We start from the raw sequence: 21,544 nt of genomic DNA on the forward strand, positions 1-21,544 counted from the left end.
TAAAAATTACTCTGTAGTAAAAGATAACTACAGCTTACAAGTGCAAATTCAGGCGTAGGACAATCAAAGGCTACACTCGACTTAAAGCAGCAGCACAAACAAACAAGATGTCACGTAAAGACACACCATGCAGGTCCAGCTCACGTGAAAGAAAGCTAACAGAGAAAGGCCAAGAGATGCATGACCAAGACACCAGAAAACGTGAGAAAGCATTTAACAAGACCTATGACTCTTGGAAGCTGGTAGCTAGGGAGACTAGGAAAAAATTAAAAACCCTCTGTTCATCAGAAGACCTTAATGAATTACAGCAAGACATTCAAGCAAAGCATGATGACGTAGGCCAGCAGTATGAACCTATCCTACGTAACGGTAACACCACACCAGAGATTGTAAAGAAAATGGATGCCTGTGTTACGCTAACAAAAGACATTTGTGACCTCATAAGTAACCGTCTAGAGACCATTAATCAAGATTGTAATGACCAACTTGAGAAGGAAAGGGTAAGAGAAACATTAAACAAAGATGAATATGGGTCTGTCTTTGGCCACACTAAAACTGAAACGGTAAGCTCAGCGGAGTCATCGGAGAGATTGAGCAACCATTCCAGCTCAGCCAGTACCCACAGCAGTAGAGTAGATGCACAAGCAGAGCTTGCGGCTAAGCTGGAACAATCAAAAGCCATGAAAGAAATCCAAACACAGCAAGCACATCTTCACAAGTTAGAGAATGAATGGAAACTTAAAGAGGCAAAAATGTTAGTAGAAATGAAACAAAAAGAGGTGGAAATGCAACAACAGTTGGAACAAGAGAGAGCCAAATTGCAGCAGTTACAAGCAGCAAAAGACGTTGCCATAGCAGCAGCTCGTGTGAGAGCATATGATGATTTTGAAGGTTTTGAGAACCATGATGAGGAGATTGACAAAACTAACTCTGCTTGCTACAGAACGGAAACTGAACCTCGATTAAATCCTGATGCTGCATCCTTCCAACCTCACCAAGCTGCTCATGAAGTGACAATGACCCAGGAGTCTGTCAGTCTAGCCCAAGCAATCGCCAGCTCATTAAGCATGAATCGCTTGCCGGTCCCCGAACCAACCACGTTCAGTGGTGACCCTTTACAGTTTACAGATTGGAAGATGTCATTCATAGCTCTTATTGACAGAAAACCTCTCCCACCAAGTGAGAAGATGTTCTACCTCAAAAATTATCTTGCTGGAGAGGCGCGCAAAGCTGTAGAAGGTTTCTTTTTATCGAGATTCAGAGAGCGCATACAGTGGAGCATGGAAAGTCTTACATGACAGATATGGGAACCCGTTCATCATTCAAAAGGCTTTCCGAGATAAGCTCATGAGATGGCCAAAAATCAACACAAACGACCCATTAGCTCTACAAGGGTTCGCTGACTTCCTCCAAGGCTGCACTGAGGCGATCCCACACGTCAAGGGATTAGCTATCCTTAATGATTGTGAGGAAAACCACAAGTTGCTCAAAAAACTACCAGAATGGATAGTGCGCAAGTGGAGTCGAATTGATGTTGAGGAACTTGACACATGCGGAAGCTATCCAGACCTTGCATCCTTCACAAAGTTCCTGAGCAAAGAGGCACGGATAGCCTGTAACCCTATTGCTTCTCCATTGTTGATGAATTTCAAGGCCATAGATGAAAGATCACTAAAGAGAGCCAAAGCTTTCAATACAAAAGGAGAAACAAGAAACAAACGGCAGTAAACCAAAATCACCTTGCTCCGTCTGTAAAAGTGAAGCTCATAACATCACAAAGTGTCCCACCTTCGCAGCAAAGAGTGCTGAAGATAAAAGGGCATTCATCTGTGAAAATCGGCTGTGCTTTGGGTGCCTGAGGAAGGGTCACATGACCAAAGATTGTAAGAGGCGACACACATGCAACATATGCAGCCGTCGTCACCCAACCTGCTTGCACGATGACAGGAAACAAAGACCTGTTGAAGCAACAACGAATACCTCCACTTCCACAGAAAACCATGCAAGCTTGGAAATGCACAAGGTCATGTCCCATACATCAACACAACGTGCTGCCGCTACCTCAAGTATTGTCCCAGTCCTTGTGTCTTCAATACAAGAGCCACACAGAGAAGTACTTACATATGCAATACTGGACACACAGAGTGACTCCACGTTTGTCTTAGAAGATGTACTTGACAAACTGAACATGGATGCCCAGCCAGTAAAACTGAAACTGAGTACTATGACGGCTATTGACACAATCATATCCAGCAAGAACGTCCATGGTCTACAAGTTCGAGGACTGCACTCCAAGAACCACATCCAAGTACAGCAGGCCTACAGCCGTGACTTTATCCCGGTGGACAAGTCTTACATCCCAACGAAGGAAACCGCATTACTGTGGCCTCATCTCAGACATTTGGCAGATAAGTTACCACCCCTTCAAGAATGTGATGTAGGGCTCCTGATTGGATATGACTGTCCATCAGCACTGGCTCCTCTTGAGGTCATCATTGGGGAGGAAAATCAACCGTTTGCACAGAGATCAAAACTAGGATGGAGTATCATAGGCTCATCAAACCCTCACCTAGACAGACAAGGAAGTCAGAGCTTTGTGCATGGGCTCACAGTAAAAGAACTGCCAATTCCATCGGCGACAGATGTTCTAAAAGCCCTAGAATCAGACTTCACAGAGAGAGCTTATGAAGATAAATATGTGTCCCAGAACGATGTTCATTTCATACAGTTCCTCAGTGACAACATCACACAGAAGAAAGATGGGCATTATGAGATGCCCCTCCCTTTCAAGGGAAACAGTCCACCCAACCTACCAAACAACAAGAGACTAGCCACAGTTCGCCTGCAGTGCCTTAAGAAGAAATTAAAGACCAACAAACAATATTACAATCAATACAAAACATTCATGGAAGAAACAATTAACAAGGGTGATGCAGAGCCTGCCCCTACAACATCTGCTGGAGAGACTGAGTGGTACCTTCCGCATCACGGCATCTATCACCCCAGAAAACCAGACAAGCTGAGGGTTGTATTTGACTGTTCAGCCAAATTCCATGGGGTTTCTCTAAATGACACTCTTTTAACTGGACCTGATCTTATCAATCCTCTGGTAGGAGTTCTTTGCCGCTTCAGGAAGGAGGGTGCGATTATCTGTGATATCGAAAGAATGTTTTATCAGTTCTCGGTTACTCCTGAATCCCGGAATTATCTGAAATTCCTCTGGTGGAAAGGTGGAAACATCTGGCATGGCAACACAAAGCTACCTATCCATTGGCATCAACATTTGTAGAGAAGAACCTTTATGTTGATGACGGGTTAGTCAGCGTCCCATCGGTCGAGGAAGCCAAGAAACTGATCACTGAGTCACAGGAGTTGTGCAAAAGAGGAGGCCTACGCCTCCATAAATTCAACTCAAATGAGGAAGCAGCCCTCGCCTCCTTAGATCCCTCAGAAAGAGCAGCAACCATCGAACCTCTGGGACTCAATCCAACCCTATCAGAGCGTGCACTCGGCATTCAATGGTCGATTAAAACGATCAGCCTTCAACCCGGCGTGGTTGCCTTTCTGTCATTGCCTCTCTTTATGACCCACTTGGATTCATCGCTCCATTCAGTCTAACTGGAAAGCGTATACTTCAAGAGCTGTGTCACAGAGGCATCGGATGGGATGATCCACTCCCAGAAGATCTGAGGCCACGGTGGGAGGAGTGGATAAATGGGCTTCACAGGTTGAAAGAGGTTTCAATTCCGAGATGTTACCACCCATATGACTTCCACAACATTGTCAGAGTAGAGCTGCACCATTTTTCGGATGCCAGCTGCGTGGGATACGGTGCATGTTCTTACCTCAGGTATAAAAATGACAAGGATGAAGTCCATTGCAGTCTCGTGTTGGCGAAAGCAAGAGTTGCACCCTCAAAGGTCAAAAGTATCCCAAGGCTAGAACTCGCGGCAGCTGTGGTTTCTACAAAAGTCAGTGTCATGTTAAAAGGTGAACTTGACATAAAGGTTGATGAAGAGGTTTTCTGGACAGATTCACAAGTAGTGCTTGGGTACATTAACAATGATGCCCGTAGGTTCCACATATATGTTGCAAACCGTGTTCAGCTGATAAGGGATAACAGTGATCCCAGTCAGTGGCACTATGTAGACACCGCAGAAAACCCGGCAGATCATGCTTCCCGAGGTCTTCGTGCTTCAGACATTCATTCAACAAACTGGCTGCGAGGACCGAAGTTTCTCTGGGAGCGTGAATTACTTCTAACACCCAGTGCTCCATCAGAATTACTCGTGGGTGACCCAGAAGTCAAGACAATTCAGGTGCTTGCAACAGAAGTCAAAAACTACAATGACATCCTCAGGCGTTTGAGTCAGTTTTCCTCCTGGACAACAATTCTTAAGGTTGTGGCAAGAATCAAGAGGCTGGGGTCTAAACAGAAACAACACAGTGAGTATGTGACTGTTAAGGAGCGTGAGAAGGCTGCAGACGAAGTGATTAAGATCTTACAGCAGCAAGCCTTCCCCCAGGAGATAAAGATGCTTCAGGGCAAAAGAGACCTTCCAAAATCAAACTCTCTTTTCCGTCTCGACCCTATCTGGTCTGAAGGACTCCTCCGTGTTGGTGGTTGATTGAACCAGTCATCGCTCTGTCACAAAGTCAAGCACCCAGTCATCTCATCAAGTAACAGCCACATCACCAAGCTGATTGTGTCCCATTTCCACGCTAAGACATGTCATCAGGGGCGAAGCCAGACTTTAATGGAACTTCGGGCCAACGGATTCTGGGTAATTGGTGGGAGCAAGTTGGTTGCTAAGCTGATACATGCTTGTGTGTTTTGCAGGAAACTGCGACGGCCGACAGAGACACAGCAAATGGCCGAACTTCCCAAAGAACGCGTCGAAGCCTCAGCACCTTTCACATACAGCGGCATGGACTGTTTCGGCCGTTCATTGTAAAGAAAGCCCGCAAAGAATACAAAAGATACGGCTTGATTTTCACATGTCTGTACTCTAGAGCTGTTCATATTGAAATGCTCGAAGATTTGTCAACAGACTCATTCATCAACTCATTGAGATGCTTCATCAGCCTGAGAGGAGCTGTTCAACAACTACGCTGTGACCAAGGCTCTAATTTTGTTGGCGCCAAGAATGAGCTCAAGGAAGCACTTAAACAATGTGACACTAAGCTACTGGAAATCTTCCTGACTGAGAAGCAGTGTGAATTTGTCTTCAGTGCTCCCTCTGACAGTCACGCAGGCGGTGTCTGGGAACGCCAGATCAGAACTGTTAGAAACGTGCTGAATGCCACCTTTGCACAGTGCCCAGGTCGACTTGATGACGCCTCCCTCAGAACACTGCTATATGAGGCCATGGCTATTGTTAACAGCCGCCCATTAACAATGGATGGAATCAATGATCCTCAGGCACTGGAGCCTATAACACCGAATCACTTCATACTGATGAAATCTAAAGTTGCTCTTCCTCCTCCTGGAGTATTTGTCAAGGAGGACCTGTATGCGACAGTATCTTATCGAACAGTTTTGGAGCCGCTGGAAAAAGGAGTATCTGTTGAACTTGTCCATCAGACAGAAATGGCACTCACCTCAGCGCAACCTCAAAGTGAATGATATTGTCATTATTAAAGATGATAATCTCCCAAGAAATCAGTGGCAACTTGGACGGGTGATTGAGACTGTTCAAAGTAGTGATGGCTTAGTTCGTCGAGTTAAAGTGCAAGTTGGGGAGAGGAAACCTCATAAAAAACAAGATTTTCCAACCAAGCCCTCAGTAATTGAGAGACCAATCAAAAAATTGGTGCTCCTCCTTGAGAACTGATCAGAAGAAAGCAATTGACGACACTGCACACCACTTTATTATGCGTGAGGCTATATAGTTACACCTCTGATAGCTTAAGTTAAGGCTATTCATTTCAAGAAATCCTGTACAATTCATTTACATTTGTGTATTTGTTCATTCATTGTACTAGGATTTGGTGGGAGTGTAAATGTCTGATAAATCGCATTAATATTCTCCTACATAGTATTATATTTATATATTTAATAAGACATTGTAGTTCTACAGTGTCACCTTGCCTGTTCTGCTTTTATTTTGAAAGGCGCCGTTTTCTTCTTATGTTTTTTGTGATGCTAAACTTCCTGCTATTTTTCTCTTCACAATGTGGTACTCACGCGTCGTCGGAAGAACGGTAAAAAACTGACCTACGAACTGTGAGCGTGTGTCGAGCTAGAGAGCGTGATAGCCGATGGCGAAACCATTTGATTAGCGTCCTTGGAGAGCGGAATGAGTTTTCACGGTGTTCATGGTGCATGGTGCACGTTGAGAGGAATAATAAATCGACACCCGTTTGAAACTCTCTGCGTCTTGATCAATAAATCCAAGGGGCCGCTACACCGGTTCATTAACAAGGTGTGAAACAACTTCCTGTATCAAGTCCCAGAGCTGTTGGTTCATTGTGGTTGTCTCTTTGTTGGTCAATGTATTCAAAATGTACTGGCCCAGATGGCAAAGCTACCAACCATACATTCCCATGTTTGGCAATCCAGTACTTTGCAGTAGTTTCACCTCCCACTATAAGGATACTGGTTTGGATTTTGGTAGGAAGCTCTATAGAAAGTTATCCAAAATGATGTGAATGCCCTATAGAAGTGTAAGAAGTGGCTTAGGTCACGCGGTCAGTTCTTGATTCAGTGTTATTTAGGAGCTACTTGTTACTATATTCAAGTTAACTCAAAAGACTTGCGCCACATCTCTGTACATACCTTTGTCAGGAAGAGCTGCTCAGTTTTGTGCCATCCACTCAAAGGGAATAATGTCAAAACTCTTGCATTGAAACCTGTTATTTTTTGGTTGAAGCTGACACAAGTTACTGTAAATCTGTTTTTCCAAGGAACCTGCAGATTCCTTACAGTGGGAGATTACAAATTCTTCAACACAGGCGGAGTGTTTTGAATTGTAACATAAAAATAAAATTTACATTTAAATCAATAATAAAAATGTTTCTCCTACTGCTGATGATAATCTGACATATTTTGAAACTAGATTTGTGAAAGAGAGCAAGATTATACATTCATTTATATTTATATGTTTAGTCATAGAAGAGACAGCTTGAAACAGAAACTGATCAGAGATTTATTACATTATTATACAACTACAGAAACTGAAGGACTCTTGCACTATGTGATATAGAAAAATTGCAGTTTGATAGAAGTCCCAGGGAGAAGATACACTCAGATGAGTTGTAACAACAGTGATGACAGACTTGTGAAATGCTAGGTCATTTATACATCAAATAAGCATTTAACAGAGAACTATTGATTTGACAAATGACTGGATGAATTTGTTATTTATTCAGAAATGTCATTCACGCAGCTGTTTCAGCACTTAAATTGTGTTAACAGGTTACTAAACCAAAAGCCCGACTGAAGCAGCTTTCTAGTACTGGCATTATGCAATTACTGTAACAAGTATCACATTTTCCCTGTGCGAAGGTCTTGCCAGAGCTCAGATCTGATGCCAGACACAATAAAAGTAATAATAAATCACAGATACTACTGACTTGGGCAGTCCTGTGGATGTGTGTGAGGTTTATCTGGATTTATTGCATGTGTTTCATTGTGCATTTACAGAAGACAGATACTGGGGGAGGGGGGGATTAATTTTTGTACAAAATATGGTTTTATAGTCTATTTAAACTACTTGGACAACTTAGAATCTCAGTTGGGTGGATACCAACAGGTATTGAGTAGACAGAAGGACACAGAGAGTGTGTAAGACAGCGTATGCACAGAAAAACCTATAAAAACGACAGGCACAAAATCATAAAAGTATGAAATGGTTGCTCGTGTGTTCTCTCTGACCACATCTCTGTCCACGTCTCTGCTTGAGGAATGTGTTAGCATCTCGCCAAGTCACACGCCTCACCTCTCTTTGTACAAACCTCATCAGCCCATGTGTGAACATGATGAAGGAGAACAGGGATGGACCATTTTACAAGAGGCTTATTGTGAGTGTATGGGAACATTTTATTTCACATTTGTTTTGAAACCTTTCCCAGCCCTATCCCTTAGAACTGCTACACAAAACTCCATACAATAAATGTTTATTTTAATATCAGTGTTACCCTGTGTTTGTGCATATATCTTCCCATGTATTTGAATGTCTTTACTGTAGACGCAAATCATTAAGGAAATGTTTCCTGATGCTGACCTGAAACCATGCACAACTGTATGATTTTACATGTGAACATCTTTCTTTGTCTTGTAGGTTGACAAATGCCCAGGTGTGCTGTGGATGTGCGTGAGTGAGAACCAGTGACACAAGCCAAAAAACCACATTCCTCACCAGGCTTAAGGGATTAATAAGTGTAATTACGTGTGCACCATGACTTTGTTATCCAATGAGATCCACCCCAAGGATCAAAGGTTCCTTAACTACTATATAATCCTAAACAAGCACTGAGCATGAGCATTTAACAAATCAACGACTGGATGAGGCAGACTTTTCTTCTGTTAAACAAAGATAAAAAACTGAAGTCATTGTTTTTGGAGCCAATGAAGAACGTTCAAAAGTTAGCACTCAGCTTCAATTGGCAAACCAAGCCAGAAATCTTGGTGCAGTCATGGACTTGAACCTGATTTTTAAAAGCTACATTAAGACGATTACAAAGTCAGCCTACTGTCACCTGAAGAATATAGCAAGGATTAAAGGTCCCAGCAGGATTTGATAAAACTTGTTCATGCATATACCTTCAGTCGCCTCGACTACTCAAACGGTGTCTTTACAGGTCTCCCTAAAAAATCAATCAGACAGCTGCAGCTGATTCAGAACGCTGCTGTTTGAGTCCTCACTAAGACCAAAAAAAGTAAATCACATCACTCCAGTTCCGAGTTCTTTGACTGGCTTCCTGTCTGTCAAAGAACTTATTTTAAAATACTGTTGTGGGTTTATATAAAGCACTGATCGGTTTATGGCAAAAGTACATTTCTGATCTTCTGCTACGTTATGAACCATCTAGACCTCTAGAGTCGTCTGGGACAGATCTGCTTTCTCTGCTTGTCTCCAGATTTGAAACTAAACATGAAGAAGCAGCGTTCAGTTTTTATGCACCATTTATTTGGAACAAACTCCCAGAAAACTGCAGATTACTATTGTACTATACTGTTACCGTAACTTTTACTGTCCTGTTTTATCTTGTATTTATGTATTTAACTCTTTTTTGATTTTTATTCAAATATCTTTTAAAATTTTCCTATGTTGCTTTTATGTTCAGTGTAAAGCACTTTGAATTGCCTTGTTGATGAAATGTGTTGTAAAAATAAACTTGGTGTTAGAAAATGAAGGGCAAACAGTGAAATATTGCCACAGCTAATCAAAGAACTTCAGGGAGTTCAACATTCTTATTCATCATCACTTTTATCTGTTGACACTTTAACCCTACATTTCTGTTGTCTAGTTTCTTGGTAATTCATCTTCTTTAAATGTCACATATATGGAATACCAAGTTATTATGTAGTTGCAGTGACAGCATCAGATATATTTGTAAGGACATACCATGATAAACTACTAAGCTCACAAGAATCTTCATAGACAAGAATGACAGGGTAATAAGATCTGACAATGACATCACATAGAAACAAATAAACATCTATCCAAATATTTTCCATTCACCAATAAAAACAACTGTAAAACATAGCAAGTGTAATATGCACAAACTGGTTGTTGGCAACAATTGTTGGATATACATGAGGATGGAGACACCTTAATCTTTGGCTAGATTCCATTAGGAAACATTGCAGCATGGACAACCTAATTTAGATAATATAATATTATGTACTTTGGTCGACTGCACATCAAGTGCCTTGGGTATTAATATTATCCCTTAATATTAATCCCTTATAGCGATACACCCAGGAAATGAATCCTCACACACATGTTTCACTTTCAAGCACACATACACACACACACACACACACACACACACACACACACACACAGACAGTATTAAAAGGGTTCTAGTATTTTCTCTTTAAGCACTGTCAGTGGCTCTCTGGGTGTGTGTAGTTTCCAAATGACTGTTCATGGTCTGAGTGCATCAACCGGATGTGGCTCTAGTGAATTGAGCACCTCCAGCTGACTGTTAAGACCTTGTTGTAGGAGATCTCCTCTTCCACATCTGCTTCATGTTAGGCCCTGGGGGCCAGTACAGGAGGACCCAACAATACAATCGGTTTCTCTGTCTCTCTCTCTCTTTCTCAGTGGGGGGTGGCAGGAAAATGCCTGATGGACAGCACAGAGACACACAGCCTGATGGCCAGAGGCTGGGAACTGGGTTATAGAAAACAGGTCAACATTTTTATCCATTGATTTTTACATTGACAATATAAAAAAAACAAAGAGAAAAAACAAAACAGTGCAGTACAAAAAGGTAATCTGTCTCCTCATACATTACATACATACAAGAAGCAAAAAAACATACAGGTTCATTTTGTAGTAGTAGATCAGTTTCAGATCAGCAGGAAGGAGGCTCAAGATAAGAGGTAGAGCTCAGGAAAGCAGAAATGGGTCAAATGAGACTTATTTGCCTCCCACTTGAGAAAATATTCAAATAGCATTTATTCTATGTCCTGCTCAGACTCTTGCATCCCCTATGTACATTCACCTACATGCCATAGCTGTAGAAAGATAGCTAGATAACAGAGACATTTTTTGAAGGGGCACTTCATGTCAAAATTTACAAGGTACAGCAGTTTGTTATTGCATAACATATGCACACAGATTTAATTTGTATTCTAATAGCTGTAACACTGTAATCCTGTCCCCAGGTAGCGGCCATGACTGATATTTAGTTTCACAGAATACAGTACCCGAAGACAACCATCAGCTTTACTTAGGTCCCTGTGTCCCCCACTGCCCCACTCCCAAGCTCCTCTCAGCTTGGCGGGTTCACCTCCGGGCCAGCTCACTGTGAATCAGCCCCAGATGTGGTTCTGGGGTCAGATGGCGTAGCATACGACACAGGGAATCCACCAAGCAGCCCCTTAAAATCCAATGTCATGTTTGGCACCAGCTGTCTGTGTCATTGTGTGAATAATCTGATTGCCACAGTAGTCATCACTATGGTTGGTGACGCTTGTTACACAAACAAGTTGTGAGTTTAATGGATAAGAAATATTCTACATGAAGCTATAAACCAAATGTAATTCCAAAAAGTCAGGGCAACTGTGTTGAGTGTAACTTCCTCTTTATTTTCTCCATAGATTAGGATGTAACATATCATGTGTATATGTAAAAAACACAAAAGAAACACGTGCTTTGTGTCATATGAGCCTTAAAAATTGTTTATTGCCACAGGTAATTTCTCTGTGTAGGTCAGGTGTCAGAAGTCCAATATCTGTTGCTATGTAGTCTGTTTATGAACGCACGCACTCGAGAGCTGGTGAAAGAATTTTACAGCATATTCCTGAAGTCATTCTGACATAGAGTGCTTCAACCACTCCTACATATATTGGATGGAAGTTTACACAATCTCCCTCAAAGGGCACATTTAGTCTTAATCACGTTTTAGCAATATGACCAACACACATAAACTTCACTGGAGCAAGCGGATCTTAAAAAAAATGTTGTGGTTCCTCGTAAACTGGTGCTGTTTCCTATTTGTGTCTCCACATCACTGTAGTTTGGCCAGACTGGCAAGTCAAAGTTTGTCATAGGGGTGTGAGGAATTAAAATATAGTCTGTGGACTGAAAGTCATTGTTTTGAGGTTGTTACAGAAGGAATTTGGCTAGACTATATTTTTTAAAAATATAGATGAGTAAGTGAATGTGTTGTGTCAGATTGTGGAGAACTGGTATTTTGGTGCGTGATCACTCTGGCAGGGTGGTGCTTGCCATTGCACATCTGTGAGTGAGGTAGATTACTTGGGGGGTGGGGGGTTGCAACCACGTCATGCTGGACCCAGAGAGAGAGCCATCTGTATTATGTCATAGCTGCCGGGACACTCCACCCTTTGCTTTCTATTTCCCCGTTTGCCTCTTTGCCTCACTCCCACACTGTTTCTTTTGCTTTACTGCTGTGTACTACTGTGTTATAGAATGGATGTTTGTTTTTTTTTGGTTCAGGGTTACTGACACAGTCATCGCTGCCCAGTTGTTTATGTGCCATGTTGCATCGCTTTAACAGAAAAATGTGACCCAAGACTGAATATCTCCATCTGTATTTGTACTTTGACCCAACCTTTACAGCAAATGTCTTTTTTTCTGCCTTTCATCTTGTGCCTGTCTCCATCATTTCATTGACACTAATGATTGTTAAGCCACTAATGACTCCAGCTTTTGACTGACAGCTCTCCGTCTGTACTTGCTTTTTGATGTTCACCTTTGCTCCCATAGCACCACCTGAAAACCAGAACAGGACAGTGAACAGCCTGTAATTACATAAAGGGCCGTTCCCTGTAGGAGTTCCGAATAAATGAAAGTCAAAGTTTAAAGTTGATGATAATTAAAGTGAAGATTTTCCTCAAGTCAAGGCCTCACTTCAGTTACAGCTACAGCTTCAACTCTAAAAGGAAGATGTATTATTCACTTATACATATGAAAATGAGAACATACTGTACAAAATAAATGTTCTAAATCTGCTTCCTAGTGTGTTTAGTAAGAAATAACCAAACGAGGGCAACAGGCACACCCTGTAATAAATCCACTATGTGCACACACAAAGACACACACACACTGCTGCTGTCTGCTGCAAAAAAACAGAGCAGCAGACAATAACTGCTGAGAGCTTAACAAGGCAGTAAACCCCTCCAGTTCATGGCTGAGCCTCCAGGGGTGGGACTCTACTGTTTCTACCTGCTGGCTCATTGTGTGATGTCCTGGATGTTTGCTTTGATGTGGAGAGAACCAGTGGGGTAGTTAATAATATTTATTATCATTTGGTATTGTTGACAATATAGCTGCTGTGTCAATTACATCAATCTCTCAGACAACAATAGGACAAGACTAATTAAATCAGTGTGTACAGAGAAATCGACCCTTTTGGACTAGTAAACAGCGAGACTCATCTCCTCTGGATTTTTCTCACCTCTGCCCTTCATGTCTTTGTGGCAAAATTAATTTCCTCCTCACAATATCATGGCTACTTCAGGAGTTATTTGATTTCAGCGTACATGCTCCTGATCTTGATTCGAATCTCATAAGAGCGTAAGAGTAATTTAACACATAATGGAAAATAGAAGTCAAACAAATGACAACTTGTTTTACAACCACACTGTGATTTCATGTTGAACTTATTGCACCATCTTCTGGCCAAAGACTGTAGCTAAAGGTTGTCAGGGATCAAATTACACTTCTATTTGTTACAAATTGATTTTTTCCCTCCCCATGACAAAGACAATGCACAAATTAATTATTGCTGCTTACTTTGCAGCATGGCAATGCCTACAATTTACATATGTAGAAATAATGCCTAATTTATATTTCCTAGTTCCAGGCCTCTGAATCACCACCCATGTCCCTGATTTTTCAGCAATTAAAATATATTAAGTGAAACTAAATTGCATCTCGTCTGATTAGGCTGTACTTTCTCTGCACAATTCATAATCTGCTAAGCAACCAAAAATACATATGGAAATGTCCTGTCTCTCAAAGATGGTCAATTAAGAACATTATTCTTCTGAGACACAACTGTTCTACCGCACATAATGACAAAAATAGTGTTTCCTTACAATAAAACAACTGCATGATGCTGCAAACACACAGAATTCATTTATAAATTAGTGTGAACTCTGTAGATTGGGTGCTTGTACAAGTTCCATGTACTCACATTTCCATATGTTTCAATGAAGAAACAGACCAGAGAACTATTTTCGCTTGTTAGTATCAGATTTATTTACAGATGTAAGTGGGAGCCGATCTCCCTTGTGCAATTACTTAATGGAATTGAGCCTTTTCTTTTAAATCAAACAGCATGGATTGTGGGATTGTGGACAACAAAATGCAAAATTGAAATAGACAACTTCAATGCTTTGTATTTTTATAGCACAGTGAAACAATATCACGATGCAATATAAAAATGTGATAAACCAGACATACCAACTACCATTTAGAATGAAAAGTGTTGAAAATACAATTAAAAAAATTCACTTCAGGTCAGCAGTGAAAAAACAACAACCAAATGCTGAGCTTAGATGGCAAACGCAAGTTTAGGCACAGTCATACCACACTACACCCTGCATGCTAACAGAGAAAAGCACTACACAACTACAGATCTGTGAGTTATCTAAAATAAAAATAATACAAATGAGGCAACTGAGCTTAATGTGAAATAGCTGGTCAGTTTTAGTATGAGAAGCAGTGCTAAAGAGCAAAGGACTGACAAGATATTTCAACAACTTCAATCTCGTGCCAATACAGTCAATGGAACGAGGACAGCAAGGCAATGCATGCCAATGCACCAATTACATAACAGAACAATAATAATACAAAGCAGTGGCATCTTTTGGGATGGCAAATTAAGTTACATCATTCAGTGTTTTATTTGGACCAATGAGTTGGAAGGTATAGGAAGGGGATGGCGTGGATGAAAAGAAGAGAGCAACCCATTTGTTTAGGTCCACTGGGAGGTGTGATGTCATCTCTGGGGCTGGTGAGCTAATACTATAAGTGGAAATGGTCCTCATTCCTCTCGGCCTCGGCAAAGTTGGAGGGAGACAGAGGGGACAGAGGAAGTCAGGAAAACAAATGAGAAACCAGATGGTCAGAGAAAATGAGATGTGGTACTACACAGCTGAGTAAGAGGTGTAACTACACAGCTGGTCCGGCTTCAGAAGCCTGAAGGTGTTAAAACATTCATGTCCCGAGGTTTAAGTTTGTGTGGCCGTGGAGGCGCCCGCTTGGCCTCAATGCCAGAGATTTCAATTTTGGGGGGCATGAAGTTGGCAGGATCCTCCACCTTGAAGTTCACCTGGCTGTTGGTGCCATCCATGGTAGAGGACTTCTGCATCCCAAAGTAGGACTGCAGCGAGAAGCCTGCAGTAGAGTGGAGGAAGCAGTAGATGTCATTAACAACCTAAATCTAGCAGTTAATGGGGCAGCTTTAATGTCCTGATTTTAAGGTGCAACTTTAACCACCTCCCTGAAAATCTTGTTTTTTTGCTGACGTGAAGTCGTTTGACTGGCTGCAGGCCATGTGACATTACTACTGGGTGTAGTTTTGAGTGCCAAAACTTCTAAGCTCTCAGAAACAGCCAAGGATGGAGCTTTATTGTTTGTCTAATGTTAGTCTCTGGATTAAAACAAGTGAATTGTGTATGTTGGGGCAACCCTTTCGTTTACAATTGGATCACAGATTGTGGCTCCAAAATAGCCCCAATGCTGTCAATGGAATCCCCACTGATTTCAAGAGCTGTTCAGTTGCAGCAGTGGAACCATTTTTATTGTATTCAGAAAAGAAAGAAAAAAAAAAAAAAAAAAGTGGGGCCCTCTCCACAGTTTGTTGTAGCATGGGGTTCACAAATTTCTAAGGGAAACTATACCATCTGCGCTGCATTAGTAATATAAAGATACTGCAATCCAGTCAAGATCCATCTGCATGACTTGGTATAAATATCTCACCTGTGCTTGTGTCAGAGCCTGGGTCAGTGGGGGACTTCTGTACTACAGATCGAGTTCCAAAGAAGCTCCACCTCTCTCCTCCTGCTCCCTCATTTCCTCCCATGTCTGTGCTAGGGTTGGGACTGCTGAGTTCTGGGGTGGCAATAAAAGGCGCAGGACTCAGCTGGAACCAGCTCCTATATTCCCATGAGAAAGATCAAGACATGAACATACGAGCATGCGTTGGAAGTATTTGCCACATGGCACCTAATAGGAGTCATGTTGGTGAACTAAGCATGCCATGATTCTGGGTTTCACCTATTTCAACCTAACATTTTGGATCTGGGTTTAGATCAAATATCAATATAAACTAAACATTTCAGCAGCATGGCGCTTACCTGCGAGTAAGAGCCGGTGATGCGTGGGGACTAACACAGGGGGTGACTGAGGGGGTGACGGAGGGGGTGACAGAAGGGGTGCCAGTTGGGGTGGATTGTGCTGATGTCGTAAGCCTGTCCTCCTTGAAGTCCCCGCTTGGCATTCTCAACTTCTGCACAGACAGAAAAAGACAAGCAATGAGACAGACAGACAATGAAGTAATACCCTACTCGGATGCAAAAATCACCCTGAACATTGAAAAGTGATTAAACAAATGTTAATATAACCACAGTTGGCTGGTAGTTTGTTTTTGACTTATGAACCATTCACAAGCAGAAAAGTGGTTGCACATTTTTCCTTCCAATGTCCATAATAGACTAACAGCACATGTTTGTGACAGATGTGTCAGAGACACAGCATTGATTTTATTTAAAGAGCAAACACTCCCTGAATACACAATGTAAAAGGTCAGCAGTGTTTTTATGGACCTGCAGATCAAAAACAACAACAATGTGCGTCATAGACCCTGTGCACCTATTACCTGTGATCATGGAGTGATGATGAGCCACAGTAATATCAAACATCAAAATAAGCTTTTAAAATATAAGCATTGAGCAGTGTTTTATTTTAAAAGGCCATTATTCCCCCGAAACACACGGAAAACTGGTTACTCTACCTACAACACCTGCAAAACCACCAGTCCAAGTGAATATAACCTGCTCTGGTTTTGTGTCACTCCTCTTCTATTCGAACAATAAATGTGCAAAAGCCATTTTTAGATCCCGATAACTCTAGCAAACCAAATACCTGTTCAACCATACTTGCCTTGACATTTGTGTTTATTTCAGTAATGACCTCTGGAAGAATATGGTCAATGTTCAGCCTCCACTGAATGTGTGCACTTCCATCCATATGTTGAACGTCCTTCCAAACTCATAACAATCCTGTTTATGGGGTCCTGCATTTTTGGCAGTGGCCATTGTGCAAATGCATAACAGGGAGCATCTCCTTGCCTTTTAATCCCCTGTGTATTATTTGGGTCAGTATTCTGTTAGATGGCATCACTGCGCCAACCCGGCTGGCCCTCAGTCAGAATTTTCGACAGTATGGCAGTTAAAACTGTGTCAGTGGGATTTATAAATTGTTGGCGCATTGGAAATGCCAAATAAAATTACGGTCAAGGCTCGATCCAGTACTTCTCGTGTATTTACAAGAAATAGACCGGTAATGTTAACGTTATATTCTATTACAAATAAACTTCATGATAGCACATGACAAGTAGACGTGGGGCAGGGGTGGCAATGTTTTAAATAAATAAACTTAGCAAACGTGAAGGCAAGTGGAAGTAACCGTAGTCCCATTTGTGCCTCTTCTTTATTAACATTAAGCTAGACTAACTTAGTCTATCTTAATGTTAATAAAGGAGTTAATTATCATGTAAGTTACATGATAATACAAGTGAGGCACACATTGAGGCTAGTTTCCCCTCGTGAGGCTGTGGTTACATAGGGAAACAGCGGTTTCCTACGCAGTTCAAAAAACAGTCTCTAATAAATGTCATTCTCTGTAGCTTGCATTCTCATTTAGCAATATTATCGGTATTTGTACCGCTAACGTTAGTTACATAGCAGGCTCTAAGCTAACTGTTGCTTGACTGTCACAATAAGCTACACACTAGGCTAACATTGCTTAACTTAGCCATCTGAAGTTAACGTTAGTCTCTGTGCTTATATGCCTTTCAGTAATTTAACTTCAGATGACAGACAGATAATTGACAGTTAACGTTATGAAGAAATTGGTTTGTTTACTCGGGTTAGCCTAGCTCGAAAGCCAGCTATGCTAGCTAACGTTAGCCTACGATGTTGTTTTGCTAAGGGCCTGCTGTCCGGCCGGAATGTACAAAAAGCTAAATTATGGCTAAACACAAGGATTCCTTGACATACCTTTTTATGATTAGATTAATTTGCCGTTCCAGTCCAATAGACTCCTTAATTTTGTCCATAATTAGTTGTTTTAACAAGTTTAAGGGGACTATTTCTCTAAAACACAGGCGATGCCCTCTGTACACAACGCAGTGGGCCTCCTACAAGTCTCTTCTGTTAGCGCCTCACTGATTGGTCCGTTTCAGAAAATAAGGGGGCTCGGTTCATTTAAGGGCGTTGCCTGGCAACAATACAGATAACCAGCACAGAGCTGATTACGTAACTTGTTTTTGTTTCCCCTGTTTTACATAGTCTTATGTTTTAACAAGCAATCACTCAGCAGGCAACGACAATATGGTATTATCAGATAATAATACTACGTTATTTATTTATTTTGGTAAAAATATAGCCTTCCTAATGCGTTTGCACTCTCCTAAGTTCAACGCCACAACACTGTGGAAATGTCACACTTGTGACATGTCAGTTGAAGGAGAGCATGGCGGGGTGGGCCATAGTGGGCAGGGGAACTAATCTATCCAGTAAAGAAAACAACCTTTGTGCATCCAAGCAGTCACAGGTGGCTACTGTGTAAAGCACAGCGCCCTCCACAGTGACTTTCTGAAAAACTGTTTGCTAAACATTCCACCTGCACACAAGATCAAAACAAAATTAGGCTAATCCTTACAAATGGTTATCATTTAGGACCCGCTCTTATTTTTCTGTTGTTTTCCTAAAGTTATATTTTGATGACTGAGACATAGTTCTTGTTTTCAGTGTTCACCAGTGCACTACATTATAATCATGATAACATATTTTCAGAGCTTGTTTGACAATGGGACTGTTCCAACCCAAATTTCTCTGACTCGTTGGGACCTAATAAACTTAACCGTGCCAAAAATTTACAGGTGGTAGAAAAAAACTTCAAAAAAAGTGGGAAAAAAGCCTCTTGATATTTTGGCCTAAAAAGCTTCATGATCAGGTTCATCGGGTAGGCCTATAACAGATGATGCTCGGACCTGTGACCATTGGACAGTATGTAGGAGTTAAACTCTAACAGAGCTCTTTTCAGCTATTATTACTGTTTAAGGATAGAGAGAAATCTTTTACTGCTCCTTGGCGCGTCAAATCTTCTACCTCACATTCAAACTCACCGGCAGTGTGCCATCCCCAAGTCGGTGAAAGCGGGTGTCCTCAGCAGAGAGCCCCTTGTGGGGACAATACCCGGCATCTGTCAGCCCTGCCTGGTGCTCAAACCTCTGTAGGTTCTCCTGGGTGTGCTCTAAGTGAAGATGGACGTACAGTCAACAGTGGAGACAAAATTAGTCTATGTTTTACCTGTTGATACTCTGAAGATTGTTTATTTGGCAGACAAGGCAGCAGTCATTTGGTCAATCATAGGCAAAGTCTGTCAAACGCAGTTTACTTTTAAGTCGTATTTATCAAAATGAAAATAGCCCTGATATGTCCTTAAATGAAGTTAGTGAGTTGGTTTTGTTGACTTACTGATCATAAGAGAGCTCATTAAAGTGGTGGCTTTGGCTTTCACAACAGGCACTGGGGACTTGGCTGGCACTGGTGCCTCAAAAGTCAGCAACTTCCCTCCGCTCTCGCCTTCCTAGTCACACAAGTTTATACTGTTAGAATTAACTTAAACAGTTAATAACACATAACAAATGAATGAGCAAATCAAATGAGTCCCGGCATGTCCACCTTAAGGATCAAGTTTCACATAAGCCAATGCAAACAACATTTTGTTCACGTAAGCATTTCACAACCATTTGGATCAGACAGTAAGAACAAACAGCAAAAAGCACCTCTGCAGTGTTCCTGAACTTGTGCTGTGGGATCACGGGGTCTTTCCATAAGATTTTGACAGTGAAGTCTGTAGGTGGTGAATGCATGGGGGAATCCATGTGCTCGTCATAGCTGATATTGTGCCGAGTTATTCCAATGGGAGACGAAAAGGCACCAAAGAGTCCAGGTGGCATGCCAGACTCAACTGCTGAAAACCAATCATTTTACAAGTTAAAAAACTGTAAACGTGTCTGTAATTTATGTATGCCTGTTAATTTGCCAAATCTACTATTACCTGGAATGTCTCCGCGTCTTGAGGCCATTTTGACACCAGACCAGAGGGGCTGACCACAGGAGATTGGAGGGTGACAGTGTGATGGTCCAGTCTGCTTTGGACTCCAAACCTGAAGACCTCGTCACATGACATCACACAGTGTTACAGGGCCATCAGACAAAGGCCTGCTCCTGGAAGCATAGCGTGTAGTGCTTATATCACTACAGCCTTGGAGAAGAAGTGAGGCTAACAAATAAATGTATACATGCATGTTTTTATTAGCCTAACCATGGTTAAGTCAGAGAATAAACACTTCAGAGACTTGTATTCACTGTACAGTGTCCTGTTTCTGACCTGCTTCAAATAGAACCATGGAGTCTCATTACAGCACAGTCATTAATATCAGTTTATGTTAGAGTCACCATCACATACCATACCAGCCTCTCTCTAAAAACAGACAAACTGTGAATTAAAGCTCATTTTCACAAGGAAATGAAACTTCCCGAATGAAGGAAATATACAAATTTAATAAAAAGGAACCTGTTCTACATGCAGTTAGTTCCTTATTATGTAAAACACAAAGAAAGCCACCATCATTAATTCACTTGGGGTGAACGTCTACCTCTATTGTCAGTGCTCCTTAACAGCCTTGTAAGATTTCATTGGAATCCACCTGCATCTTCCTCACTTAAATGAATGATGATACCATCTAAATCTAAAACCTAAATATTTAGAAGATGTCGGTCGGTGGTATTTCGTATTCTAGTCTACTTTGCAGACAGACATTTATCTGCTGGTGTTCACGTCAGCACTGTTGAGAGCCAAACACAGTGACTTGCTAAAACAGGAACCGGAGTCATGACATGGGCGTGTGGGAACAAGGTCTAAATCGATCTGTAATCTATCTGGTAAACAAAAACATTTGGTTTTTGTGAGGGCACCTCAATACAAAAAAACCCCAAAATTAAAAAACACCGAGTAGGCCTATTTAAACAATGTATTGATTGATATGTTCCATTATCTCTACATGCATTACATTTCACTGTAGCCATTTTTATATTGATGTCATTTGCAGCTTTTGCCTGAAAGACAATAGCTCATCATCATGAATGTTACAATATTTAACACTTACCGGTCAGTAGGTACCTATTTTCTCTCCTGTTGAAATTATTCCACAGCTACAGTGATTTCTTTGTCACAGTCGCGCCGCGTTGACTGACTGAACGAACAAATACTGTATGTTTGTTCACAGCTCGGTTCATCCATGACTTTTGGACATGCAAGGACTAAACGGAGCGCCGAGACATCCACACGGCACCATGTTGAACACACCTCTCTGTCACTCAGCCGAACCGGCGGAAGTGCTCATCCGAAACTTAAAGCCCTGCAGCCTGTTTGGGAAAAGTGTGGTGCAACATAACGGCATTGTGAATTACCGTTTTATGTATGCTTGCAAGTGTGCGGAAAACACACAATTTAAATGTCATGTTTCAAAACTGAGATGTTTGAGCAATTAATTAGGCTATAGAAAGTTGCTGTAATATTTGGGTAAGAATTTAAATTGCAGC

General features: G+C 41.5%; 1 protein-coding gene across 11 annotated transcripts; it reads right to left on the minus strand.

Moving 5' to 3' along the window:
* Positions 1 to 13,879: 13,879 nt before the first annotated feature.
* Positions 13,880 to 21,322, minus strand: LOC119888583 (putative monooxygenase p33MONOX). Of its 11 annotated transcripts, none has more exons than XM_038699219.1 (8): positions 21,109 to 21,322; positions 19,998 to 20,106; positions 19,723 to 19,907; positions 19,412 to 19,523; positions 19,060 to 19,187; positions 16,007 to 16,158; positions 15,630 to 15,805; positions 13,880 to 15,044 (listed from the first exon to the last, which is right to left on the minus strand). In XM_038699219.1, exons 2-8 carry the CDS (start codon positions 20,023 to 20,025, stop codon positions 14,839 to 14,841), a joined length of 987 nt encoding a protein of 328 aa, XP_038555147.1. In that variant the 5' UTR covers positions 20,026 to 20,106; positions 21,109 to 21,322; the 3' UTR covers positions 13,880 to 14,838. The 11 variants fall into 11 exon arrangements, with proteins under 11 accessions (XP_038555147.1, XP_038555144.1, XP_038555145.1 ...); XM_038699216.1 differs by having other exon boundaries at positions 19,723 to 19,910; XM_038699217.1 differs by having other exon boundaries at positions 19,998 to 20,114.
* Positions 21,323 to 21,544: the final 222 nt, after the last annotated feature.

The sequence above is a fragment of the Micropterus salmoides genome, unplaced genomic scaffold (genome assembly GCF_014851395.1).
Source record: "Micropterus salmoides isolate LMB-PRFRI ecotype aquatic unplaced genomic scaffold, ASM1485139v1 Ms_hic_scaffold_5, whole genome shotgun sequence".
Classification (NCBI taxonomy): domain Eukaryota; kingdom Metazoa; phylum Chordata; class Actinopteri; order Centrarchiformes; family Centrarchidae; genus Micropterus; species Micropterus salmoides.